General features: G+C 44.6%; 1 protein-coding gene across 2 annotated transcripts in view; it reads right to left on the reverse strand.

The window, feature by feature from the left end:
* Window positions 1-26: 26 nt before the first annotated feature.
* The window catches only part of LOC122402031 (tyrosine-protein kinase Src64B), a 50,709-nt gene continuing 28,335 nt past the window's right edge, over window positions 27-22,400 (reverse strand). The window contains exons 2-7 of one of the 2 annotated variants that reach the window (XM_043404540.1): window positions 7,034-7,252; window positions 6,159-6,290; window positions 5,308-5,518; window positions 4,956-5,209; window positions 3,976-4,686; window positions 27-2,712 (exon numbers count right to left, since the gene is read on the reverse strand). In XM_043404540.1, the coding sequence (XP_043260475.1) occupies window positions 2,498-2,712; window positions 3,976-4,686; window positions 4,956-5,209; window positions 5,308-5,518; window positions 6,159-6,290; window positions 7,034-7,076 (1,566 nt within the window). In that variant the 5' untranslated portion in view covers window positions 7,077-7,252 and the 3' untranslated portion in view covers window positions 27-2,497. Of the gene's footprint in view, window positions 2,713-3,975; window positions 4,687-4,955; window positions 5,210-5,307; window positions 5,519-6,098; window positions 6,291-7,033; window positions 7,253-22,400 lie in introns of both variants that reach the window. The other variant, XM_043404539.1, reaches the window with a different exon arrangement.

Consider the following 22,400-nt stretch of genomic DNA (forward strand, 5'->3'; position numbering starts at 1 on the left):
GATCGCGTTTCACATTCCGAGGAAAGTTTTACACCTACTTCACGGGTCTACCGTCTAAACTCTACCCTAACCTATCTTTTTTGTATGTTTAGTAGAAAATTTACAATTTTTCAGACACTTTGTACGAGCAACATCGATGATTTAATCTTTTTATCTCAAGTAGTATTTCTAGTTTCTTTTTTTCTCTCTAGGTTCTCATAAACATCGAAAAAGGTGTCGCTTCTTGCCGCGACACGAAAACGTACTTCTTACAAAGCGTTAACAAATACGCGATATATTCTTTAAGAATCGATACTACATATCGAAATAATGAAAGAAGTTCACTCTCACTTGTACGTCCGTTAAACTTTTGTTTTCTAAATAGAAACAATTTTCGAAGTAGAAGAACGCTTACAGAACGATAAACCCGGTTTACATACATCAGTTGGTTTGCCATTAGGCGCCACAGAAATGTTTGATTACGATTCAAGTAAAAATATATACACTTTTAAAAGCCACGAAAAAAGCAATTGCTTACAGAGTGTAGTACAACACGTTAGGAAATTTTTATTTTTGATTTACAACATTCCTTTTGCATATGTTTGTCTATGATCTCGATAAAAAATTTTAAGAAATTTGGAGGTTATTCTATGGTAAAAGCACAAACCCAATTGAACATTGTCGGACGTACATGTATATAAACTTTTAACATTATTTATTTATTTATTCAATAAATGGGAAGCCCCATTAGTGGACAAAGTAATAGAACATGATAATCAAAATAAGGTTACAAAGGTAATTATAATGAGAACTGGGTAACCAACTTAAGGACAAAATATTAAAAAAGTTTAAATATACAGTTTTTGAATGATGCAATGTGTCCATCCTTACATTGTTTGCCCAATTCACGTTAAAATTACCTTCATAACCTTATTTCGATCATCATGTTCTACTACTCTGTACACTAATGGGGCTTATTGAATAAATAAATTATATATTAACGCGTAGAATATTTTCCACAAAACAGTCTCGCATTTCTGTTAACGTTTGTTTCGTATCAAGTAACTTCTTTGTATTTTAATTCCACCGAATTTAAAAACGGAAATTCAGGGAAACGCGATGTTGAAATCGATCGATATGGAGGCGTATTACCGACGTCGCAGAGCACGACAGTTTTCTCAGTTTTCTTTTGAGGGGCGCAATCACAGTAAAAAATAATAATATGTATATTACAGAAACGATCGTGTGCTTTCGAATTGTGTATTTGGAACGCGTTTGTTCACAAAACAAAAGTACATCGAAAAGAGTTTCTTTGTCTACGTATAAAACGTATTAATCTCTGGTATAAAATATTGTTCTACGCGAACAGTCGTTCGAAATGAAACGAGAACTCGTTTCGCTCCTAGTTTACATATATCGTAGAACGTCATTGTGTCCTATCGCAGATTTGTGCACTCGATAAACCGTTCGTACATCGATGCACAAACGGTGCTCCCGGATTTACAAGGACTGCATCCAAAAATGGAATTTTGGATCGTAGGAAAAATCAGTCGCGACCGATTCGAGATCAATGAGAAGTAATCGCGCGGATTACACAAAATGGCGCGAATGCTTCCCTTTTCTGCGCTGCGATCGTACATTGACGGACTAATATAAATCGGTTACATCTTCTACCATTTAAAACTCTACATTTAGTTCTCGACTCGTTCCGTTCTAACCTCTAAACACTTTTGTAAGATTATCAATACCAACTTCGTCAATTATTATACTCTCCGAATTATGAAAATGCTTATTAAATAGCTCGAACGACGAACGATTTCGTTTAAACCTTAATAGATACTGGATACGTAACGGATAGAGATTCTATAATCTTATTATCAGTCGTCTGACTCAGTATTAGTCGGCAGTTATTCACGATTGGTCACAAAGTTTCAAGAGCCTTGTATACGCCCTATACGAGCATCAACATGACTTAATAATTTCTCTTTTTTTCTCTCTCTCTCTTTCTCTCTCTCTCTCTCTCTCCCTCTCTTTATAAAGTTTCATGGCACACAAGATCATTGTTCTTGAGATGCTTGCGTCGATCACGACGCCGGATTTAAGAAAAATTTACGAACGAAAAGAACACTTGTCGGTATACACGCGATCGTCGTAGAAATTTTTTGGCAGCGTTTAACAACGATTGCTTCGAGAAGTCTGGTAACGTTTACAGAATTCTTGCCACCGTGTTGCTCACGAAATGTTAACTCGTTTCTTTTTATTTTTTTTTGTAATTTTTGTTCTGGATCGGTTCTCTCTTTCTCTTTCCTCTATTTTTTTTTTTGTAATTTTTCGGTTTGGAATTCGCTCTTCGCTCAGATTATCTGCGATGTGCGAAAAGAATGGCGACAACGTCTCCCCGGGTTGATCTGGCCGGAGAGCTTTAGCAATAAATACCATAAAACTCCATGGCACAATTGATGTGCGCTGGGTGAAAATGACCGTGCGGCACCAGGTGACTCTGCATATGAGCTGTGTATCAGTCCGTTGGCGGTTCCAGATACGGTATTTCGCTCGTCACATTGAACGACTCGAAATAGTGATTCAGGAACTCGAACGTGGGTCGCTTCTCGGGGCTGGCGTCCCAGCATTGCAACATCAATCGGTAAATGCTGTCCGGCAGCGGGTGATTCAATGGTTTCGGCATTCGGTAGCCTTTGTTTATCTGTTCTATAGCTTCACGGCCCTGCATACCTGAAGAAACAAAAGCGATTCAATTTAAGAACGTGCACAAGGGTGAAAGTGACATTAACGCATTGTCGATCGACCGGAAACTGTAGGCGCCTGTTACGAACTACATGGCAAAGACTAAATATCCTGTTAAATCCCTTTCTCATTTGTTATTAGACTAATTTTTAATTACATGATAGTTTCAATTATTTTTACACGCTACTGGGCTTCGTTCGGTATGACCGTACTTCAATGTCTTGAAGAAGACCTTCGTCAGAGGCCGAAACATCGACCGATAAATCCTCGATTTTGTATTGGGCTCACGCCCATAAGAAGTTTTTATTTTTCTTAACACACTGGCTCGAGTTCTTGAGTAATCAATTGCATGGATTATTATGCACGATGGTGCACTGTCCCATTTCGAGCCGGGCAGTCAGACGATTCTTGAACAAACGATTTCTTAACAGATGAATAGGTCGTGCAGGTATTGTTCGTGCCCCAGATCTAAATCCACTAGCTTTACTTCGGAGGCCACTTGAAAATACAAGAACACCGTCGACTGGTTCGAAGATTGAGAAATTCTCATTTAATATTTTATAGAACAATTTCATGTATGAATATTTTTGTTGTGAAATTAATACATTAGCTAAACTAGCTGGTAGTCTTCGTGCGTCTAATTGTTCAGATAAGCAATGAGCGATAACATTTTAAATACTGGATGTTCCACAGAACTAGGCCAAGCAATCGTGTCGAAGTAATAAGAAAAGATAGGAAATAATTTATTACGAATAAATAAAAAGAAATGATAAAACACAATCTTCCCGCATTCGCCGGCAGAGGGAGACGCTCAACTCTTCTCTCTCGCAAGTACTCGTCCGACCATCTATTCCTATATACACTTCATGACAGAGTATCAAATGCTCCAGAATCTAAGATAGAGTGTACTAGGACGGGAAACTCCCTTTCCTTTTCTTTCTTTCCGCTACAGCAACAACCTACAGCTTTTGTGCAAGCTCGAGAAGCGTTATAACCTGACAGCAATCAAAATCTATTCGTCTAAAAACGAGGAGAGGTAAATCTCTGACCTCAGCTTCGAGTTAAACGCGCTCATTGTGTTCGTATTACTAGCACGATAGGACGCGCGGAGCATAAAAGGGGAAGAGATCTCCCCGGTTCGATCGTACAATGGATAGGAATCTTAAAGCAGGAAGATCTGATTGTAGTCTCGACAATGCGTTTAAAAAATGGGGGGAATCGGTGGATGACGAAGTGTCCGTCGGGACTCACCGGGATAAGGAACTTGGCCATAAGTGAAGAGCTCCATTAGCAAGATACCGTAGGACCACACGTCGCTCTTGATGCTGAATCTGCCGTAAACGATGGCCTCGGGGGCCGTCCACCTGACCGGGAATCTGCTTCCCTGTTTCGGACAGTACTCGTCGTCCTCGATCGCCCTGGCGAGACCGAAATCGCAGATCTTCGCCTTGTTCTTCTCGCCGATGAGAACGTTCCTCGCGGCCAAGTCTCTGTGTATCAGTTGCTTGCTCTCTAGGTGCTCCATGCCGGAAGCCACCTGTCCGGCGATGTAAATCAGATCCTCGAATTGCATGTATTTCCCGTCGCCCGTCCTCAGGAAGTCCAACAAGCTACCGTTGCACATGTACTCCTGCACGATGTAGATCGGTTCCTCCTTCGAACAGATGGCGTACAACGCCACCAGGTGTCTGTGCCGGAATTGCTTCATGATAGCTGCCTCCTGAAGGAACGCCTCCGTCGACATGGTCCCCGGTCGAAGAGTCTTCACCGCCACCTCGATCTTGTTCCGCCATTTACCGTAGTAAACCTCGCCGAAGTTACCGTGACCCAGCTTCCGTATCAGCTGTATCTCGTTCCTGTTGATCTCCCATTTGTCGCGCAACTCGGGTCCCAGGTCCCACATGTCCGGCTGCGGCTTGGGGCACGGTTTCGACAGCACGTGACAGAGACCCAACGCGTTCTCTGGAAAATTACAGACAAGAAACGTTAAACGGATAATTAAATTACAGTCAACTCTCCTTGCGTAATGCAGCAGTTGAGTTTTCTAAAACACGAGAAGCTATCGTAGAGTCTGTGGGGTCGCCGCCAGAGGGACCATTCTTCTCGTAAGCGCTCCTTCATCTCTCATCAACAGGACCCCACAAGCCCAAGGAATGATAGAAGTATTATTTATCGATCGACAGCTGAAGGAAACTGAAGCGTATTAAAGGGTGGATTTGAAAGGAACTTACTGCTGTACGCCATGACAAGGGCCTGCAAGGTGGGGAACTTCTGGCTGGTGGCGATAAAGAAGCCTCCATTGTCGAGCGGTTTAATTTTATAATGTTTCACGTGATGGCCCCTGCCCTCCTCCCAGTCCTTCACGGACAAGCTGTAGCCTCTGGGATTGTGCTCGCTGGGTCTGACCAGAAACGTTCCTCGGGGATTCTCGTCCACCAGGAGCAGCTTGCCGGCCTCCTTGCGCGAGACGTTCTCGAAGAACCAACTGCGTCAAAGGGGGGAAAAAGAACGATTTCGTTTATCGTTAAGTGGGGGCGTTACCCGGCGTCGACGGGTAAACTAGCGTTTAACGGAAATGCTCACTCTTCGCTCTCGACCGAACGCTCGACGGCCACGAAGTTCCAAGGAATGAGACCCTCTTGTAAAGTCGTCAAGTGCAAAACTTTCCACCAGTCGGGCTCCGTGTCGTCCAATACCTCCATTCGGTCGCCCTTCACGAAACTGACGTCCGTGCTTTCGCGCGCGGTGTAATTGTAAAGTGCCACCACGATCTTGTTGGACCTTTGCGAGTGAGCTGTTTCACAGAACAAACCAATTTACACGCGTTCGGCGAGACGATGTTCAGCCTAACATCTGTACTATATATAAATTCAAGAATACTTATTTAAATTGGTTAAAATAGTCTGTAATCTTGGGGATCTTGCGAAGCTTGTTGAGCTATTGCAGGAATAAAGAAAGATCGAAAGGAGCAACTGCTCCGTCATGTTCTATTTCCTCTTCAGCCTGAGACTGATCTTTCTTCCTCCCGCCATTTATGATATTAACGTTTAAACCGTGTGCTTAAAAGCGTTTTGTCGGCAAATAAATTCAGTCATTGAACTCACCATCGTGTATAGAATTTTACTTAAGCCCAACGTAACAGAATGTAACTGGTCGTCGTATCGAAGACAGAGATGGGAAAAATGTCGAACGAACAGAAGATAATAATTTATCGATAACGTTTCTCTCGTTTAATAAAAGTTTTCACCATCTCCGATCGGAAGACGGAGCGAAACTTGGCAAGCTTACAAGCTAAAATCGTCCATCGAAACTTAAGAGTAAACTTAAACGTAAATAATGCTACGAAACGAAATAAAATAACATAAAATACACACATGCAGGCATAACGACAGGCGAGCTTGTTTTACGGGGTTGATGCGGAATCTGTAGCTTACAAGGTGTGGGCCTCGGTCGAATGATGTCCGCCCTCGCTTGTACACCCCTTTGATTCGGGTCGGCGGTGTACCGATCCAAAGAACCTCCATTGCTGTGCTTCGAGCTCAGTCCTGTGTCTGCTTTCTTATAACCTGCGTAACGGAGTCGAGCAATTGTAAATAAAAAAATGCACCACGAATTCTCTTAACGATGCACGCTGACTTCGAACATTCACGAGGAGACGCAAGATCAGGGTTGAACTCGTCTCGTGGGAATCCAAGAACTCCTTTCTCAGTTTCAATTTTCGCAACCGTCGAGTCGCAAGCGATTAGAAATTACGGGGATACTTATCTTTAACTTCGTATTTAATTTCTTTCGTTCTATCTGAATCGTAAGGATTCTTATAAAATGGGAATGGGCTGCACTGGGCAATTGAATATTTTCCAGTGGTCCGAGCGGTTACGCCAAGCGCTGATATCTGCGAATTATCATTAAACACAAATATCGATAACAAGGTTGCGAGAAACATCGATTCCCGAATCGAATAAAATTCATTGCAACGCAACGAAGGAAAAATGATATAAGCTTCGTGATTTTTATAAACGCTCTTGCAGGATTTTTTCTTCCTACGATTGATTTTACGAGCACAGTTGCGTTCGGTAGCGAATCACGTAAAGTTTCATCGTTGGATCGGTTATGGAATCGAAGGACTGTGTTTCCAAGCTACGCGGATACGAAGAATTCTCGAACCTCTGCCTCGTTACTTTCGAGACCTTGACAGCCACTCAAAACTTCTCGAAGTATGCTTAAAACGTTCCCGTGGAGTTGTAAAAGAAAACTTATCGCTAAACAGCCGCGAGCGAACGACGGAGGAACAAGTTTTCGAGGTACTTACCAAGGGGTTGCGGCTCTTGCCGCTTGCTGCAACACTTGCCCATCTTGGAACACCTCGTGCTCGATGTTCGTCGTGCGATCCTGACTCTACGCGCCGTCTACAGCGATGCAGACCCCGAGGAAAGTCTCCATCACTCTCGAGGACGTACCACGGAGGCTTCCGTTGCGATTTTTCGGATCACTTTCTTCTCTCCATCGCGTGTTTATCGACGCTGCGCACCTGCAAGGTGAACCAGAAGTGCATAAGCGATTCCTCCGGGGCCCATCGTACTTCGCGAGACCGGCGAGCACGGTTTTCAGGTCAGATACAGGATGCGTTGTCATAATTCGCGGTTACGAGAGACGATCGTTCAGCCGTGGAAAATAACGTGGCTCGATAACGTTTCGACCGTGACGCTTTATTATTATTAGAGATTTCTTGTCGACCGCGTACCTGGGAAAACTGCAAACATATGAAAAATATCGTCGACGGTCGGAAGTCGGTAAGAAGTTTTGAGAACGTCGCGAATATGTTAATTTCGGGGTAGAAAATTGTTCTGATAAATTTCCATCTTGGATGAACGATCGCTCCAGCGTAAAATGGTGGAGATTTTCACGGTGACTAAGATCGAGCTGGACGCGTTTTATTATCTAAGGGAGGTAGGACGAAAAACGAGGGAACTTTCGCAGACAGATCTAATATCTCGATTTTATGAAACTGGTCTCGAGTTCTTTGCGAGCTCGGTTGGATCATCGATCATGCTGTATTTAAAGAAGACTTTGGGGCGTTCGCGTCTTCTCCAAGACCACGTGTCCCTCTCAAACGCGAGACAAATCTGCGTTTCCGAGTAACATGCCAAATTAGAACCTAAGTAACACGACTCGAATTGTCATTCTTGCTAAACTTATATCTATTGGAGAACAATTTTTGCTAGTTTCAAATTAGCCCAAGTTTCCACGATTTTCGTCCCACACGAGTGTCTTTCTCTCCTGGCCGGAAACCACGGAACACTCCCGATGGGCCGATAAACAAATTACGGTCGCGTCGAAGCGGCGAGAAATGAAATCATCGCTTAAAAGGAATGCGAGAGGATAATGACGTAACGCAAAGAGTTGAAATTTTAATTCGACCATTTCAGACAGGTCGAAGGTGCCTCGAGAACGCGATGGTCTGTCTGTCCTTCGTAAATATAGCCGAAACCGCTTCTGTCGAGACGGTTCTCATAGTTATTCGGGATTTCTGGAATTTCTCGCAGGACTCGAATCACGGAATTTAAGATCAAAATTTAGGTAAAAGAAACGTAATGTAAAAATGGTGGTTCAAGAAAATTTAATTCGATAGGTTCATCGAGAATGTCAGCTGGCTGTGAACCATGTAACAGGAAGTGACGATGCTTTCTGTAAAACGGGTCGACAAGTCGTGTGGAATTAATTTGACAATTTATTTTTGCATCTCGACATTCCAGATTAACCTTTACTGCAACATCCATAAATAAACGTTGGTATTTCGATTAATTTTTTTAATTTTCAGTATACAATTTATAGCCTCAAAGGTTTCAGAACACGCGCTCCTCCAGTTCCTGCGTTCCGTGTTCTATTTTTTAATCAGCGTAATAACAATATTCGTGACTCGACAACACGGTTAGTAATTGAACGAGCAAAACGAGTTACAAGAAGACCGAGAGAACCGGGATCGATCGACGAAAGTTCTCCCGGTAACTGTGACAAAAACAGATTCTAAGCAACGGTTTCTCGACGACGCGAACGGTGTACAAAAGTGACGTCAACGAATTTATAAAGAGACACGCGTATCGACGCGGGCAAATATCTTATCCAAATACAAAGTTTGATTTTTAATTTGTACGATAAAAATTACAATCTACATTGGGTGATTAAATTGTGTTCGAACGAACGCTCGTTTGAATTATTTTCAGGAGAAGCAGGGATGCGCAAACCCGGCGATATAAATGAATAAGGAAATCCAGGTATAATAATAAATATGTATGCATCCTAAGCGGAGAGAAAGCGGAATATTTAACAAAGCCTGGGAAAAGGCGCAGTCAGAAACTAATAGCGAGAACAAGATGCCGGAAATCTGGAACGAAATAAATAGTGGCTGCAAGAGGGGGAAAAAGAAGATGTAGGATTGCACAAGTGGAGAGACTTTAAAAGCAATGCTGGAGGATCGTTCCAAGACAGAAAGTACGAGCCATTCCGCCTCTAAATCGGCCACTTTTGCATCCAGACGTTAGACATCTGGGTAAAATTAAAATTATAATACAGGGTTTCGGTCATCACTTTTATTCGTTTGCTTATTTGATAGTTCCTTTGCATCGGGTGAATGCGGAATTTCATATAAAATATAAGACGAGAGTGACCTAAAGAGAAAATTAATTTTGTTTCCTAGTTTTATGGTATTCAAAATGAATTTCTTAATTAATAGTAGTCGTGTATGAATCGAAGGTGGACAAAGGAGGGTCGAAGAGGCAGGTCCCGAGCCACGGTGCGAACTTTACGAACGGGGGTAGGGGGTTTCCGTAAATCAGAAGATGCCAAGCGTTCGCGCTCGCGGGTAAAAGTTTTTAATTAAACAGCCCGTGGGGCGGTGTCTCGAATATTCGACCAACAAACGTGGACAGAACGACGCGGTCGATTTGGACGTAGCCTGGCCCACCCCACGACTACGAACCCCATGAAACGATGGCGCGAGCCCGTACGGAAACGAGCCACCATCGGGATGAAAGCTTCCTCTCTCGTTTTGCGTCCGTGTTCGGGGCCAAGGCGAGTACACCCACGCAACAAAAACACACGCACGGACCCAGAGGGACGGTCGATATCCCACGGTGGTCCGTACACGCGTACACTCGGTATCCGATGGGGCTTTTATGCGCCGAACAATGGCGACGTTTCGTGCCGCGATGGACAAAGACGAATTAAAATTTCGTCCTGACGCACTTTGCCATCGCTTTAGGAGCACCGCGAGCCACGCAACAATGCCAGAGGAGAGGACCTGGCTGGATGAAAGGTGGGAATCTCCGCGAGAGAAACTGCATCGACGCTTTTCCCGCCCCCGGAAAAATGTGTTCCCAACAATGCGCGTGACAAACGACCCCGGTTGCAGGTCAACGATCGAAACCTTTCGCTTCGTTTAATTCGTCGCTGGGTCACCGGGTCGCGGCGACCTTTTCTATCAAGCTGGTTCATTTGCCTTTTCTACAAATTATTGAAGGACCCATTTCTTCCTGCTGTGGGGCGAAAGATCATAGACTTGTCGATATGGCTTCCCAACAGGCCCAAGATTACAATGAAAAAGAAGTCAAATGAAAATTATTTTGTACACTCTTCACAAAATTGCACGGCAACGTCGGATGTAACATTTGTTAAAATAAAATCAGAGGAATTTTTCGACCCTTGGCAACGCAACCCTCCAGAGTCTCGCGCGCCGGAAGTAATTAGCCTTCGAAAACCTGAGTATTTAATTTTTAAGAAAGCATCTGATCGTTCGTGGCCTGTTTGGAGAAATAAAATCTCGACAACCCCCATGGTTGCAGCATCGGAAACGAAGACCCTCGTCGCCGAGGAAGTAAGCGATCGTTTATCAATGGCTTCCGTACGGAGTACAAAATATATACACGGATAATCCACGGGGGTTTCGACGCACGAATCGAAGGAGAGCTTTCGGTTGCACGCGTCCAGCAACCCTGCAGATTTGTCTGGCTCGCCTCGAACCCTCGAATATCGTCTTCCCGAATGGATATATAAGCTTGTGATTTCGGGGGACTATGCCCCTCTCCTTTTACGCTCGATCCCTGCAACTCTGGAACGACCAAGGGTGGCGATCGAGCATTATTGCGTCGATGTGTGCACAGTTGAATTTCCCTCCGCCCCCTCCACCCGGCACACAAATGAATTCACCGCGCCTAGTTCGCGCACGAAACGCGATTACGCGATGATGAATCGCGCAGAGCAAATAATGTCCTCGCGTGTCCATTAGAATGTCGGTCGCCTATGGAAACCCAATTACCGTCGCTGGGACGCGACAAATATAAACAATACCAGAGACGAGGTATACGAGACCTTACAGCCAATGTAATCCTTTGGCTTTCCAGTTTTTCTCACATTTTGGAGTTAAGGAAAAATTTTTTGAATATTCTTAGAATTTCTACATACTCGTCACCTAAATACGCGTTGTTTCCATTTTGAAAAATTAAAATCCCCCAATCCGTGCAGGAATTATGATGTCTTAAAGATACGCAAGAAATTTCAGTAGAATAAGTGGAATAAGTGTTCTGGTCAGACATTATAGTTTCGGTAAAGAATTTTTTTTCTCGAAAGTGAGTAGGATTTCGGCGGTATGTATATCCACCAGAAATGATTGTAAGTAACCCCCCTGGTTGAAAATAATTTTTTTAGAATGATTTGAAATTTTTCAATTTCGACGAAACTTGTCCACCTTCCTGAATTTTTTTCTCAAAACTGCGTAGGATTTCGGGGTATGTGTATTCACCAAAAATGATTGTAATTAACCCCCGCAACTGAAAATAATTTTTTCAGAACGATATGAAATTTTTCAATTTCAACGAAAAGCTTGCCCACCTACTGAATTTTTTTCTCGAAACTGCGTTGGATTTCGAGGGTATGTGTATTCACCAAAAATGATTGTAATTAACCCGCGCAACCGAAAATAATTTTTCCAGAACGATATGAAATATTTTTGAATAATTTATGCACCTACCCCTGTCGATTTTTTATAATGTTTATATCATACTTCTCTATCACTTATTGTATAATTGGGCATCACTTTCACTATTTAATACCGAAGAAAAAATTTTGTTTAAACTACTTAGTAAATAGAATAAACAGGATAGTGTAATAAACATTTATCAAACATAAGGAAAACAAGTTTGTTTTCAGTTATACCCATTATAGTGTACGAATACGAGTGGGGAGTAAATGTATGTAGAGGGTGTTTTAAAATAGTTTGTCCACTACAATGGAGTCAATGGAGTTTCTCTGAAAAAAGGTTCAATATTTCTAATCCAGTTATGGTGGCCAGTAAACGAACCCATTGGGAACGACGCCGGGGGTTGTTACTGGCTTCGAATCCCGGAGCTGCCCCCTGTTTCGTCCGAATATTAGGGGTTGGAGACTCTCTCCCCTCGACTACGGGCGAACATTTCGGGCATAGGGGACAGAAACCGTAATTTGCAACGCCTCCGACGACGTCTCGTTCCGTCTCCCTTGGCGAATCGTCTTGGTTAACGAAACCGTTACGTTCTGGATCATATGTCTTCGCATAATATTCTCCCTTTCGCGTTCTAGACGCGATCGATAGTGCAATGGAAATCCGTGTGCTTCCCTCGCGGGTCGTACGGATGAGTCACTTGTTCCGAGGGACGCGCTTTATGCGTTCAGTTTTTCCGATTCGACTCGGTACATCCAGGGGAATATAGCCAATAAGCTTAGAGTCGATTTACCCCCTGTTAGATCGATTTTACGCTCCCCGGGAGGGGCTCGAAAGGTGTCTTAAACTCACGCGTTATTGCGAAACTTTTCTAGCGGATATTGTCAGAGACGCGAGAACCGATTGCGATTTACGATATATTTTATCGAGTTCCACGCACGATAATAATTACGAATAATTTGCAATGGCTGGTGCGCCATCGTCCAGTGGACAGACTTTCAACGGGAAAAAGTTTTAATCCCTCTAAGCCAATTTGTGTCAGACGCCCGACTTGCAAAACTAAAGTACCGTGTTCGACGTTTAAAAAGTTTCCTATTATCCGTTTCTCGAGAAATTCCAGCTCAAAGAAATTTATCGAGCTGTTCAAAATTGAATATCTGCCACGATGAATAAAAAATAAACACTTGTAGCGCCGGTTACGAGTCTCTGGATTCGATCCCCTGGGTGAAAACCAACTTTCGAAGGTTTCGAGACGCTGATGAATCGAGCGATTCGAACATTAACCTACTTGGAGCAACCGAACTGTGGGCTTTTCAGTATCGAATTCTTTTATCTGGAAACGTGCTCCGTTGGCTGACAGCGCGTGCAAACACATTAAGGGCCGACCCTAGTTTTTATAATAGGCCCTTTGATGGTCTACATTAGTCGGATCGGGAGCATTAAAGCTTCAAAATTTCTATTGGCTAAGAGCCCTACCACGGACCACGAATCCTTTTATTGCCCGCATAGGCTGCCTTAACACAGAATTCTTCAACTTGTGAATAGACTCTGGAGAGTCTAGAAATCGAATTGAATGTAAATAAAAATGGACGGTTCCTAATTAAGACCTCGTTACAGAGATCTTGCTACCCGCTTATAAATTTATACTTTTTTTTTTGCAAATTAATATCGATGCCATGTATCTCGCATAGAATCAATCTCTGGCCATTTAGATACGAGAGATCCGATGGAAAACGATCCTCGTTACCGAAGACAGAGGCGATCGCCGCCGTCCAGCGTTTCGTCGCGAGAGGGACGGTTCCGGGAATAGCAACGAGTCTTATTTACGCCGTCCAAAGTATCTGGAGGACATTTACGGAATTAGATGAAACGGTCGTAGCGCCGCTGGGATCGTTTCCAGGCCCGAGCAAACGCAAAGATAGAAACGGCGATAGGCGGAGAAAGCGCCACGGGCGCGCAACTTCGATGGAAATGCAAATGCGTCATAGCTGAAACGATGACCGGGAGAATCGGTGTTCCCAGTTCGTCGTTCCAACGCCCGAAGGATCATCGTCGAATGATGAAACGTGCGTGGCGTTTCTCCGCGACGAATAGGATCCACGTGGATTTCCGCGAAAACCGCCCCGTCCTTAGTCACCGCCGCTACCAAATGATTAATTATCCGCGACAGGAAGTCCGCGATCCGAACCCGTAGTATTTTTACTTCGAACACCGTGGCTAACGACCGTCCCCGACGTACCGTAGCCTAATGACCAGGGTATTATTCATGGGACGGTGACACTGTTTCCTACCAGCCTACGGGGCCCACCCGCTAATATTCCACTTTCGCACGTAATCGCATTGTAAACGCGTCGGCCTACCTGGCCTGGTCGTTAAGAGGGTCGAGGAAAAGGCAACACGTTTGAATATATTCCGTCATTTACATAGGTCGACAAACGGGGCTGAAATTTCTTCCTGAATTAATTCCACCCTTCCTCCGAGCGAAGGAAACGATGAAGATTTTCGTTGGGAAAGTTCCCGCGCTCGCTGCCAGACGGCCACGCTCTTGACTTTCTCGCAAGCGCTCGACGAAACGCTATACTTTCTATTTCTTTTCACCTGTTATCTTATTTCGTCCTTGCGTTAAAAATGGAGCCGGAAATAGATAAAGAAGACGATATGCAATTAGTGATCCAAAGTACAGTGGGAGGGCAGAATGACTAAATTCATAAAGTATATTCCGAGATAAACACCGTAACAGTATCCGGAAATAATGTATGAATGAATTACGCTTCCGGGGTCCGTTTCTGCACAATTTATTCTAGGAGAGTATATATACGTCTGCTATCTCTTGATACAATTGTTGATCAGAGATTATGAATGTCTACTCGCTCGAACGAGTTCATCGAGCGTGTTCATAGGGGAGAGAGAGGGGAGAGAGAAGTTTACGGGTGGCGCTTACCTGGTCAGGTCAGCGACCACTATTCCGAAAGAATAAGTTTCGGAGGTGATTCACCCCTGCAATGTTCCGTGAGAGGAGCCAAAGCGGAGGCACTCTACCTCCGAGTTTCTTCGGGACACGCTTTGTTCCGCGTCGTTGGGCAAAATCAACGTTACTCCTTTGGGTTTATCGGGTCGCCCCAAACGCGCGGTCCTTGACCGTACTTTTGCGGGACGACGAATACTAACGCCCACGCCGATCATTCTGCCACGATAATACGCACCATTAAGCCTTTTGAAACTGATTACGTTCGATTTCTGACCTATTTTTATTCGTATTACATTCTCTTATGCCCCTGTGATACTTTATATTGCACCAATCTCAACGTACACTCGGTCAAAAGAGTCTACGCCTTTGCTCACATAGCAAAAGCTATTCACAAGAATACAAAAATGTAAAATACTAGAATTTCCTTTTGTTTTCACAAAAAAATGTATCCGTCGGAATGAATAAGAGACCAATAATAAATCATGTTTCTTCATAGAGCCTCCGAAGAAATCCCTCTTTTATTCCTCGATGCTCGTACTACCTAGGATCTCGCCCATCTCTGTTGGCAGACAAAGAATCTCTCGCAGCTATCGTAAAACGCGTGCATAAAACGGTCTCTTATTTGAATTTTATAATAGCCTCGCCACCGTCGTATCGCGATATCACGATTTACCGGAGAAGCGTCGCAGTTTTCTGAAGGTTAATTCTTCGTGAAATTTCGCGGGCGAGGCGAAATTCGCAACACGGCTAACTTTGGCCCGGCGTAAAAGCGACTCAATTAGTTGCACGAAAGTTAGCGATTAAGCCCGCCAGCGAATTTAATACCGCGGATATCGACACGCGGCTTATAAATAAGAGGAAGCGTGGGACCCCTTTATCGATTATGAAACACCGAGGGCTTCCCCCGAGCTGGAAACACCTCTGTGCAGCCATTCGCGGGGAGTTAGGCTCGTAAGGAAAAGTCAATAGTAACTCGAGACCACCGTCGACCATTCGATACCGATATTGCGTGAAATCGATACCCAGTTCCTAGTATTTTCACCAAATTTTTCCGAACGCTTGTAATTAGAAAATACGCGCGGATATTTCGATAACATTTACACCTTACGAGTGTTTCACAGAGGCGAAGAAAATTTAGAGTAGGAATTAGAGAACGAACAAATAGCTATTTGCTTACGTCAGGGTGAGCTGTTGACCAGCGTGCTTTGGGGAAACGAGGGTTGTAAAACCGCTACATAAAACCTTTTAGGACCACCAGGCCCATAAATCTGGCCTTTGAACGAAGCATTGTCTGCCAGAGGAAGCGTCCAAATCTGGCAAATAGATGTCTCACGGTTTCCTGGCAAATCCTCTCGAACGACCCTGCTACACCTACTGAACGAAACCAGAGGTGGTAAGTGGTAAATATCCGAGGAATTCAAGGTCGTTGGCTTTCGCGACTCCAGAAAATCAGAATCTCCTTCAGGTGATCGTGGACGAGCTTCGAAAACGCCAAGTTTCGTTTACGTTCCCGTCGTTCCTTCGATTTCCCATCGTCGTGACTGCGGCGACGAAGAGCACGCAAGGGCGCATAACGCGACACGACGAGGGTTAAGTGGCGCTTTAAAGCTCCGGGTTGGGCTCTCGAGGCGCGTCTAACGACGTCTATTCTTTGGCCACCCCGAGGAAGAACGATGGCTACGGTGACCCGGCGTGCTCTCGTGACTCACGGATGTTCCGTGACTTAGTCACGGCTCTCCTCTTTCTCTCTCGACGACGCGGTGACGTAGACGCGTAGCAGGTAGAACACAACCGACGACGATCGAAGTCACGAGGTTAAGCGAGGTCGAATGTTCGCCTTGGAAACACAAATTGGACCCGCGACACGGTCATCGATCTATCGCTGATCGGCCCGCGGGGATCAGACCGGCCGATTCCCTCGCCTCGATCCGTTATCTCCTTCCATAGATCTTCGCGACCGTATCGATCGTGCCGGGGGAACAGTTCGAAAAGTTGTAATACATTAATAGGCGTTGTTCGAAGGTGCGATATATTTGTCGAACGAATCTCGATCGTCCATGGCTTGGGAGGTTACTCCATTTTGGAAACGTAAAATAGTCGCGAATATTTGGGAATTAATTGCAGTGAAACTGCACGTTTGAGAAGTTTCAGCTTGCGATACACTGATCAGCATCGTTCAAAGGGTACGATAATATATTTGTTGGAAGAATAACGATGGGCTAAGTCTCCAGTAAATCTCAATCGTGTGTTACGCCATTTTGATTTTTACTCCGTTCAAGATTTAATTGCAACGAAATTATACACTCGAAAAATTTGAGCTCGTGATACACGACTACGGTATGACTATAGAAAACAAAAATATTTTTAATTGTGCAAAATGGCGGCGTCCTCCGGATGGTGTTCTATCGTACTTTCTTTGAATAATTAACAAATTTTTTTTAAATCGCCGAGCGTAACCCTTTGAGGAGAAGGAATCGATCGATCACGGGCGTTGCGATCGACCTGGCGATGGCTCGGCAAATGGAACAATATACGTGCGTCCGACATTAGTCCTTGTCAGACTTCCACAGTCGAAATCATTAATTTTGCATTAAGCCACCGAGAATAATCGCGTCTAACAATTAATTTTGATAATTCTGAACCGTTTCTACTTCTTTTAACCAGCACCAGATAACACTAGCTTTCGTGGTAATCGATAGCCTAATTACCTACTCTCGTTCCCGCCAATCGCTCCTTCACGCTCGGTCTGCTATCTCGGGGATTCTTATTAAACTTGCGCTATCTCGAGTGGGAATTCCAAACGGCATAGTTGTTCAACTAATTCCGTCTCTCAAGAATAATAAATCGAACACGTTGAAGCCACTACTTACGTAAGGCACTCCTCGATCGAAACACCCTGAGAACTGACCTGGAACAAAAAAAAAATAAAATTTCTAATTATTCATTTATTTACAGATGTAATTTAATTTAAAATTATTACATATCAAACCACGAGTTTTACGAGCGTTCTTGACAATCTCGACGAATAAAAGAATTCGTTTTGCCTTCTATTTAGGCTTGTGCGCCATTCGAGGCGAAACTTCGAATCGAGTTTTCCTCGCGACGGAAAAGTTGGAAAGAAAATGGTGTTTCTGGCTCGCGAGTGATCGGATTCGTCGATCTTCCGCCCTTCCGAGTTCCCCCCGGAACGCACGACGCAAATGTATCGCGAAGACGGATCGACCTATCGGAATTCCTCCTCTTCCGGCATGCAATCCTCCTGCCGCGCGACGACCTATCGACCCAAAACGTCAGAAACGCGGAACACGCTCGAAGAGGGAACTCCACCGACCTACTCGAGAGGCCCTTGGCTCTGTTATGTTTCAACACCGGACCCTGACTCGTAAAAGCAACCGTCGCGGTTAGTTCGTGCTTCGGGAAATTCCAATTTTCGTTTACGACCGACTAATCAGCAATTTCTTCCTTTTGCCCGCGTGCATGGTCTTCATCCGGAGCTTTTACGAGTTCACGATCTACGAAATTGGTTTCAGGAACGCGCGTGCTAGGAACGGTCGATCCCCTCACGATCCTCTAACTATGATTCCCTTTTGAAAATATTTGAATTTTAATTACAGAATCCAGATTTAAAGATCATATTTACGCTGGACAAGCTTAATTCGAAGATGTTTGCTTTTAGGGTGAGTCATATCCTTTTATATTACACGGTACGTCGGTCGCGGGGCGTGGACATTAATACATTTAGGTAACGTGTTCCATATCCGCCCTTTAATCAGTCACGCGACACCAACCCTCGAACGACCGCGCCATTTCGCGCACTGTACGCGACGTAGTTTATAAAGGACCACGACGAAATAACGGTGCTTCGTATCAATTTTAGATAGAGCGAACGTATTAAATGGCCGCCAGTTGTGAGATGGCAAAGCATTTCTTTTCCACGCCAGCTAGAAAGTGCTCGTTCGATCGAGACGATTATTAACGAAATAATGGTGCTTGCGGTACGAGAGTCGGGAAAATGTCGCGAGCGAAAAGGATCGATTTTTTGTTAAAGAAACAGTCCGCGTAGCAACCGTGTTCCCGCGGGACGGTCTATTAATTCTGGAAAGAGCGGAAAAGCTCAAAGCGGAACCGCGAGAAGCTCTTGACCCCGTTTCGCGACTAAATGGCGGTTTTTCTCGGTTCGAATGAAAGGAATCTCCGGCTGCTTGGAATAACGGCGGCCGCGTTTCGACGAAATCGATCGTTCCCTGTCGGTCGAAGGCCATCGCGAACGAATTGACCGAAGGTCACGAGTAATCTCGACCCCGGGGAGACTCTGATCAGCTGACTCGCGGCGGCTGTTTCAAATTTCCCGCCACTCGAGATGGCGCGCTGCGTATTTGAACATTCAAAATGGCCCCCAGAGACGATCAACCGTTACTAGTCAAAGAAAAGTACGAACAACGAATAAAAACTTGACCTTTCGATCGGATAAACTCGAATAAATTGCTATACGTTGTTGTGTATCTATTATTCTAATACGATCTTGCCCATCTCTGGCCCCAAATGCCCCTTTGGTGCAGTGTTCCTCGTTTTCGTGAAATATTAGCCGTAGGGTGCTTGGTAATTTCAGAGATTAAATTATTGTAGTTACGTGGGACGTAATTTGCATTTAGAGCGTCCTAGGACCATCTGAGCGCTTTGACGGTCACGCGTTTTACCTAATAATTTCTAGCAATGGCAATTTCAAAATCTGAAACATTTCTTTCACGGTTTCAATGTACGTTTTAATAGAGTTTTACAGTGGAATGTTCAGCACCCCTGGTAGTCGATTCCGTTTCTTTTCAAAATAATAGGCACGTTTGCATCGATGAGATGCGAAAGGAAAACCCAGATCCACGGTCGCATTATATTCTGCTCAGAGCTCTACAAAGTTAGCCATTCGTTTGCTCCGTGAGTGGCATCGAATCTACAGAGTTCTTTCAGGCGACAAATAGAGCGTGCCTAGCTCGAATAGAAACGAACACATTTTATTCGAACAGACAGCAAATAAGGTCCGATCGATCTCGTACGATTTTTAATCTTTATTTACTTAATAACGGATAATAAGACACGATAAGTCTGACCTAATTCGAACATTCGGGACACGTTTCGTCCGAGCGAATCACAGTCGAAAAAAATCAAGTTTCCCGCCATCTCTCGACGAAGACGCGTTTCCCGGGGCCATTGTCTAGGATCACCATTATTCGGTATTGTTCCGTTGAATTTGATCTCACGTTCGTGCCAGCTTCCGGTGTTCACGTAAATCGTCACGTACTTGGACGTCTTCGGACGCAGACGGCCACGTCCAACTGCGACCGATCATCACCGATGCACGAAGGAAGTTCCTCGCGCACGCGGTTAGCATACTCGACGAACGAACGAAGAATAGTCAACCGTGCCCGTAACCAGTAAGGTGAGGATCGATGCGTTTCTTTTTTGTTTTTTTCTTTTCTTTTTTTCGTCTTTTTATATATCTTTTTTTCCAAAAGCCGTGCGTTGCCCGTTGTCTACTGAATCGTAATGCTGGAAAAGTTAAGCGCGGCTTCTCCTCCTCACCCCCTCCCGCGCCTTTTCCCCTCTATTCACACACTCGCGAGCGATTGTGCGACATCCTGAAGTTCTTTGCGTGGACGTTTTGTCGCGTCACCCGGGGAAAGGCATGCTCCGGTGCTTGTAATCGCGTCGTCTGGCTCGGTTCTTTCTTTTTGCTTTTCGGCGGGAAACAGCAATCCGGATGCGACGGACACGGCTAAGTGACATTACTCTTTCTCTCGTTCCTTTCATCGACCGACAGGAGAATGCCAGGAGGACGAACCGGGGGCTTTTTCGATCAAATCGAACTTAAAATATGGGTTACGAGTGGGAAGAAAATCCTGGAATATTAGATTTCGAATTTTTTTTATGTTTTTCTAATTCACCCTAGTTTCCATAATTATTCAAGAGTTATCAGAACTCTTTCCTCTATCACTGGCTTTCGAGCACCATAATGGCGGGATAAAGTTGAAATTCAAAAGACAGTACCAACCAACTGAACGTAAATTCCCACCCTACCGTAGAATATTCTGCAAGACTAAAATTTTGATTTTGGACCATCGTAAATTACCATAACCTTGCTAAAATTGACAAATTCTGTCCATCTGAGAATTTTTCTAGTTCCATAGTGGTAAGCTGCCTCCGTTCTACTCCAATTCCGTGGTCCCCCGTTTTTCGAATCGAATCAAATCGTTCGTCGTTGCAGAAAAATGGCGCAGAGGCAGCCGTTCGGGCGAAAGTAGTTCTCCGTCGACTGCACCGCGAAGCAACAAGTTCGATGCGAACGAATGCACGTCGACGACGTTAACGAATCCCCCCGGCATCGAGGACGAACGCGACCAAAGGACTTCCTCGATATTTTTATAGCCTCGCTCGGGAGATCGGTCATCCGTTTCTCCCGGGGTCCCTGAGCGGGTAAAAAGAACGAAAGGGTTGAAAGTAATTTATCGTTATCGAGGAAAACAGAGAGCATATAATATCTCAAAGAGGTTTTCTTCCGCCTGTCGTAAGAATCGTACCATCGTCGACCCTTCGTCGATGACGGGGGAGTCGCGTGGCTTCGTGCACGAGGAAAGATCGATAGCCTCTAGCCTCCCTCGATAAGGGGAGAAACGTTTAACGCGGTAATGACGTAGTCGAGGAGTGTAAAGGCCCTCGAGGAAGACTCGACGGCGCCTGGAAAAGGGAAAGGTACGATTCGACCGACTGCTCCGAGGGAATGGCGAAACGCGTCTCTCTTCCATCGGGCCGTGCTAATTTCGAATCTGCTCGTTGTTCCGGCCAACGCGCCGACAAAGCTTTGATGCCTCGGTACAGAATAAAAAAAAAAAAAAAAAAAAATGGACGAAGATAAAAAAAAAGGCGCGGAAGAAGGCAATCACAGGCAGTATGGGAAACCGGAGACGGGTTCGCGGGCACCGCGGAGTCCCCGAGAACGAATACGATCGAAACTACCGGGGGGGAGGGAAAGCTCGCCTTGCATCGCGTACGAGTGTTTTTTGCTCCCCGAGTTCGTCGACGAGACGCTGCCAGCGAGAAACTGACGATTGTTTAAAAATTGCAACGATGCCAGTCGACCCTGAAGACGACGCTCCGAAGAAAAAAACCTAATGATCCGCGTCCGGTAGAGCATGCGCAGAATAATTCATTACGAGCTTCTCCGAACCTAAGCAAACCATCAATTCTGATGTTCACCGCACCGGCTATTAGACCGGGTAAACGAATGATTCCAAAGAACGCGCCGGTAAATCATCGCTAAAGAAGTTTGCTTCCATCGCGATAACGCACGATCTTTACTGCGTTTAATGACGCTGATAAACATGGCGGAACCGAATCGGGATATGCTTCGTTACTCGGAGGGAACAGCGTTGTAAACGTTCGTTTTATTATAATAATGATTGATGTTCTGAACGTTGAGTATTTTCAAAGTTTGTTACGTCGAGTTTTCGATCGAAATTCTAATATTTCGTTGTGTCGCGAGGAAAGATGGCGGACCGATCACGAGCTGATAAACATGGCGGAATCGAGAGGGTGTCGAAGAGTATTTTATTAAAATAATGGTTGAGTATTTTCAAAGTTTTAATATTTCGTTGTGTCGCGAGGAAAGATGGCGGACCGATGACGAGCGAAGAAGTTGGTAGAGGCTTGTTCCGCTGATTTTCGACGCGCCACGCGCAGGAAATCGAC

The sequence above is a fragment of the Colletes gigas genome, unplaced genomic scaffold (genome assembly GCF_013123115.1).
Source record: "Colletes gigas isolate AHSC1104 unplaced genomic scaffold, ASM1312311v1 Colletes_gigas_Sc00031, whole genome shotgun sequence".
Taxonomy (NCBI): Eukaryota; Metazoa; Arthropoda; class Insecta; order Hymenoptera; family Colletidae; genus Colletes; species Colletes gigas.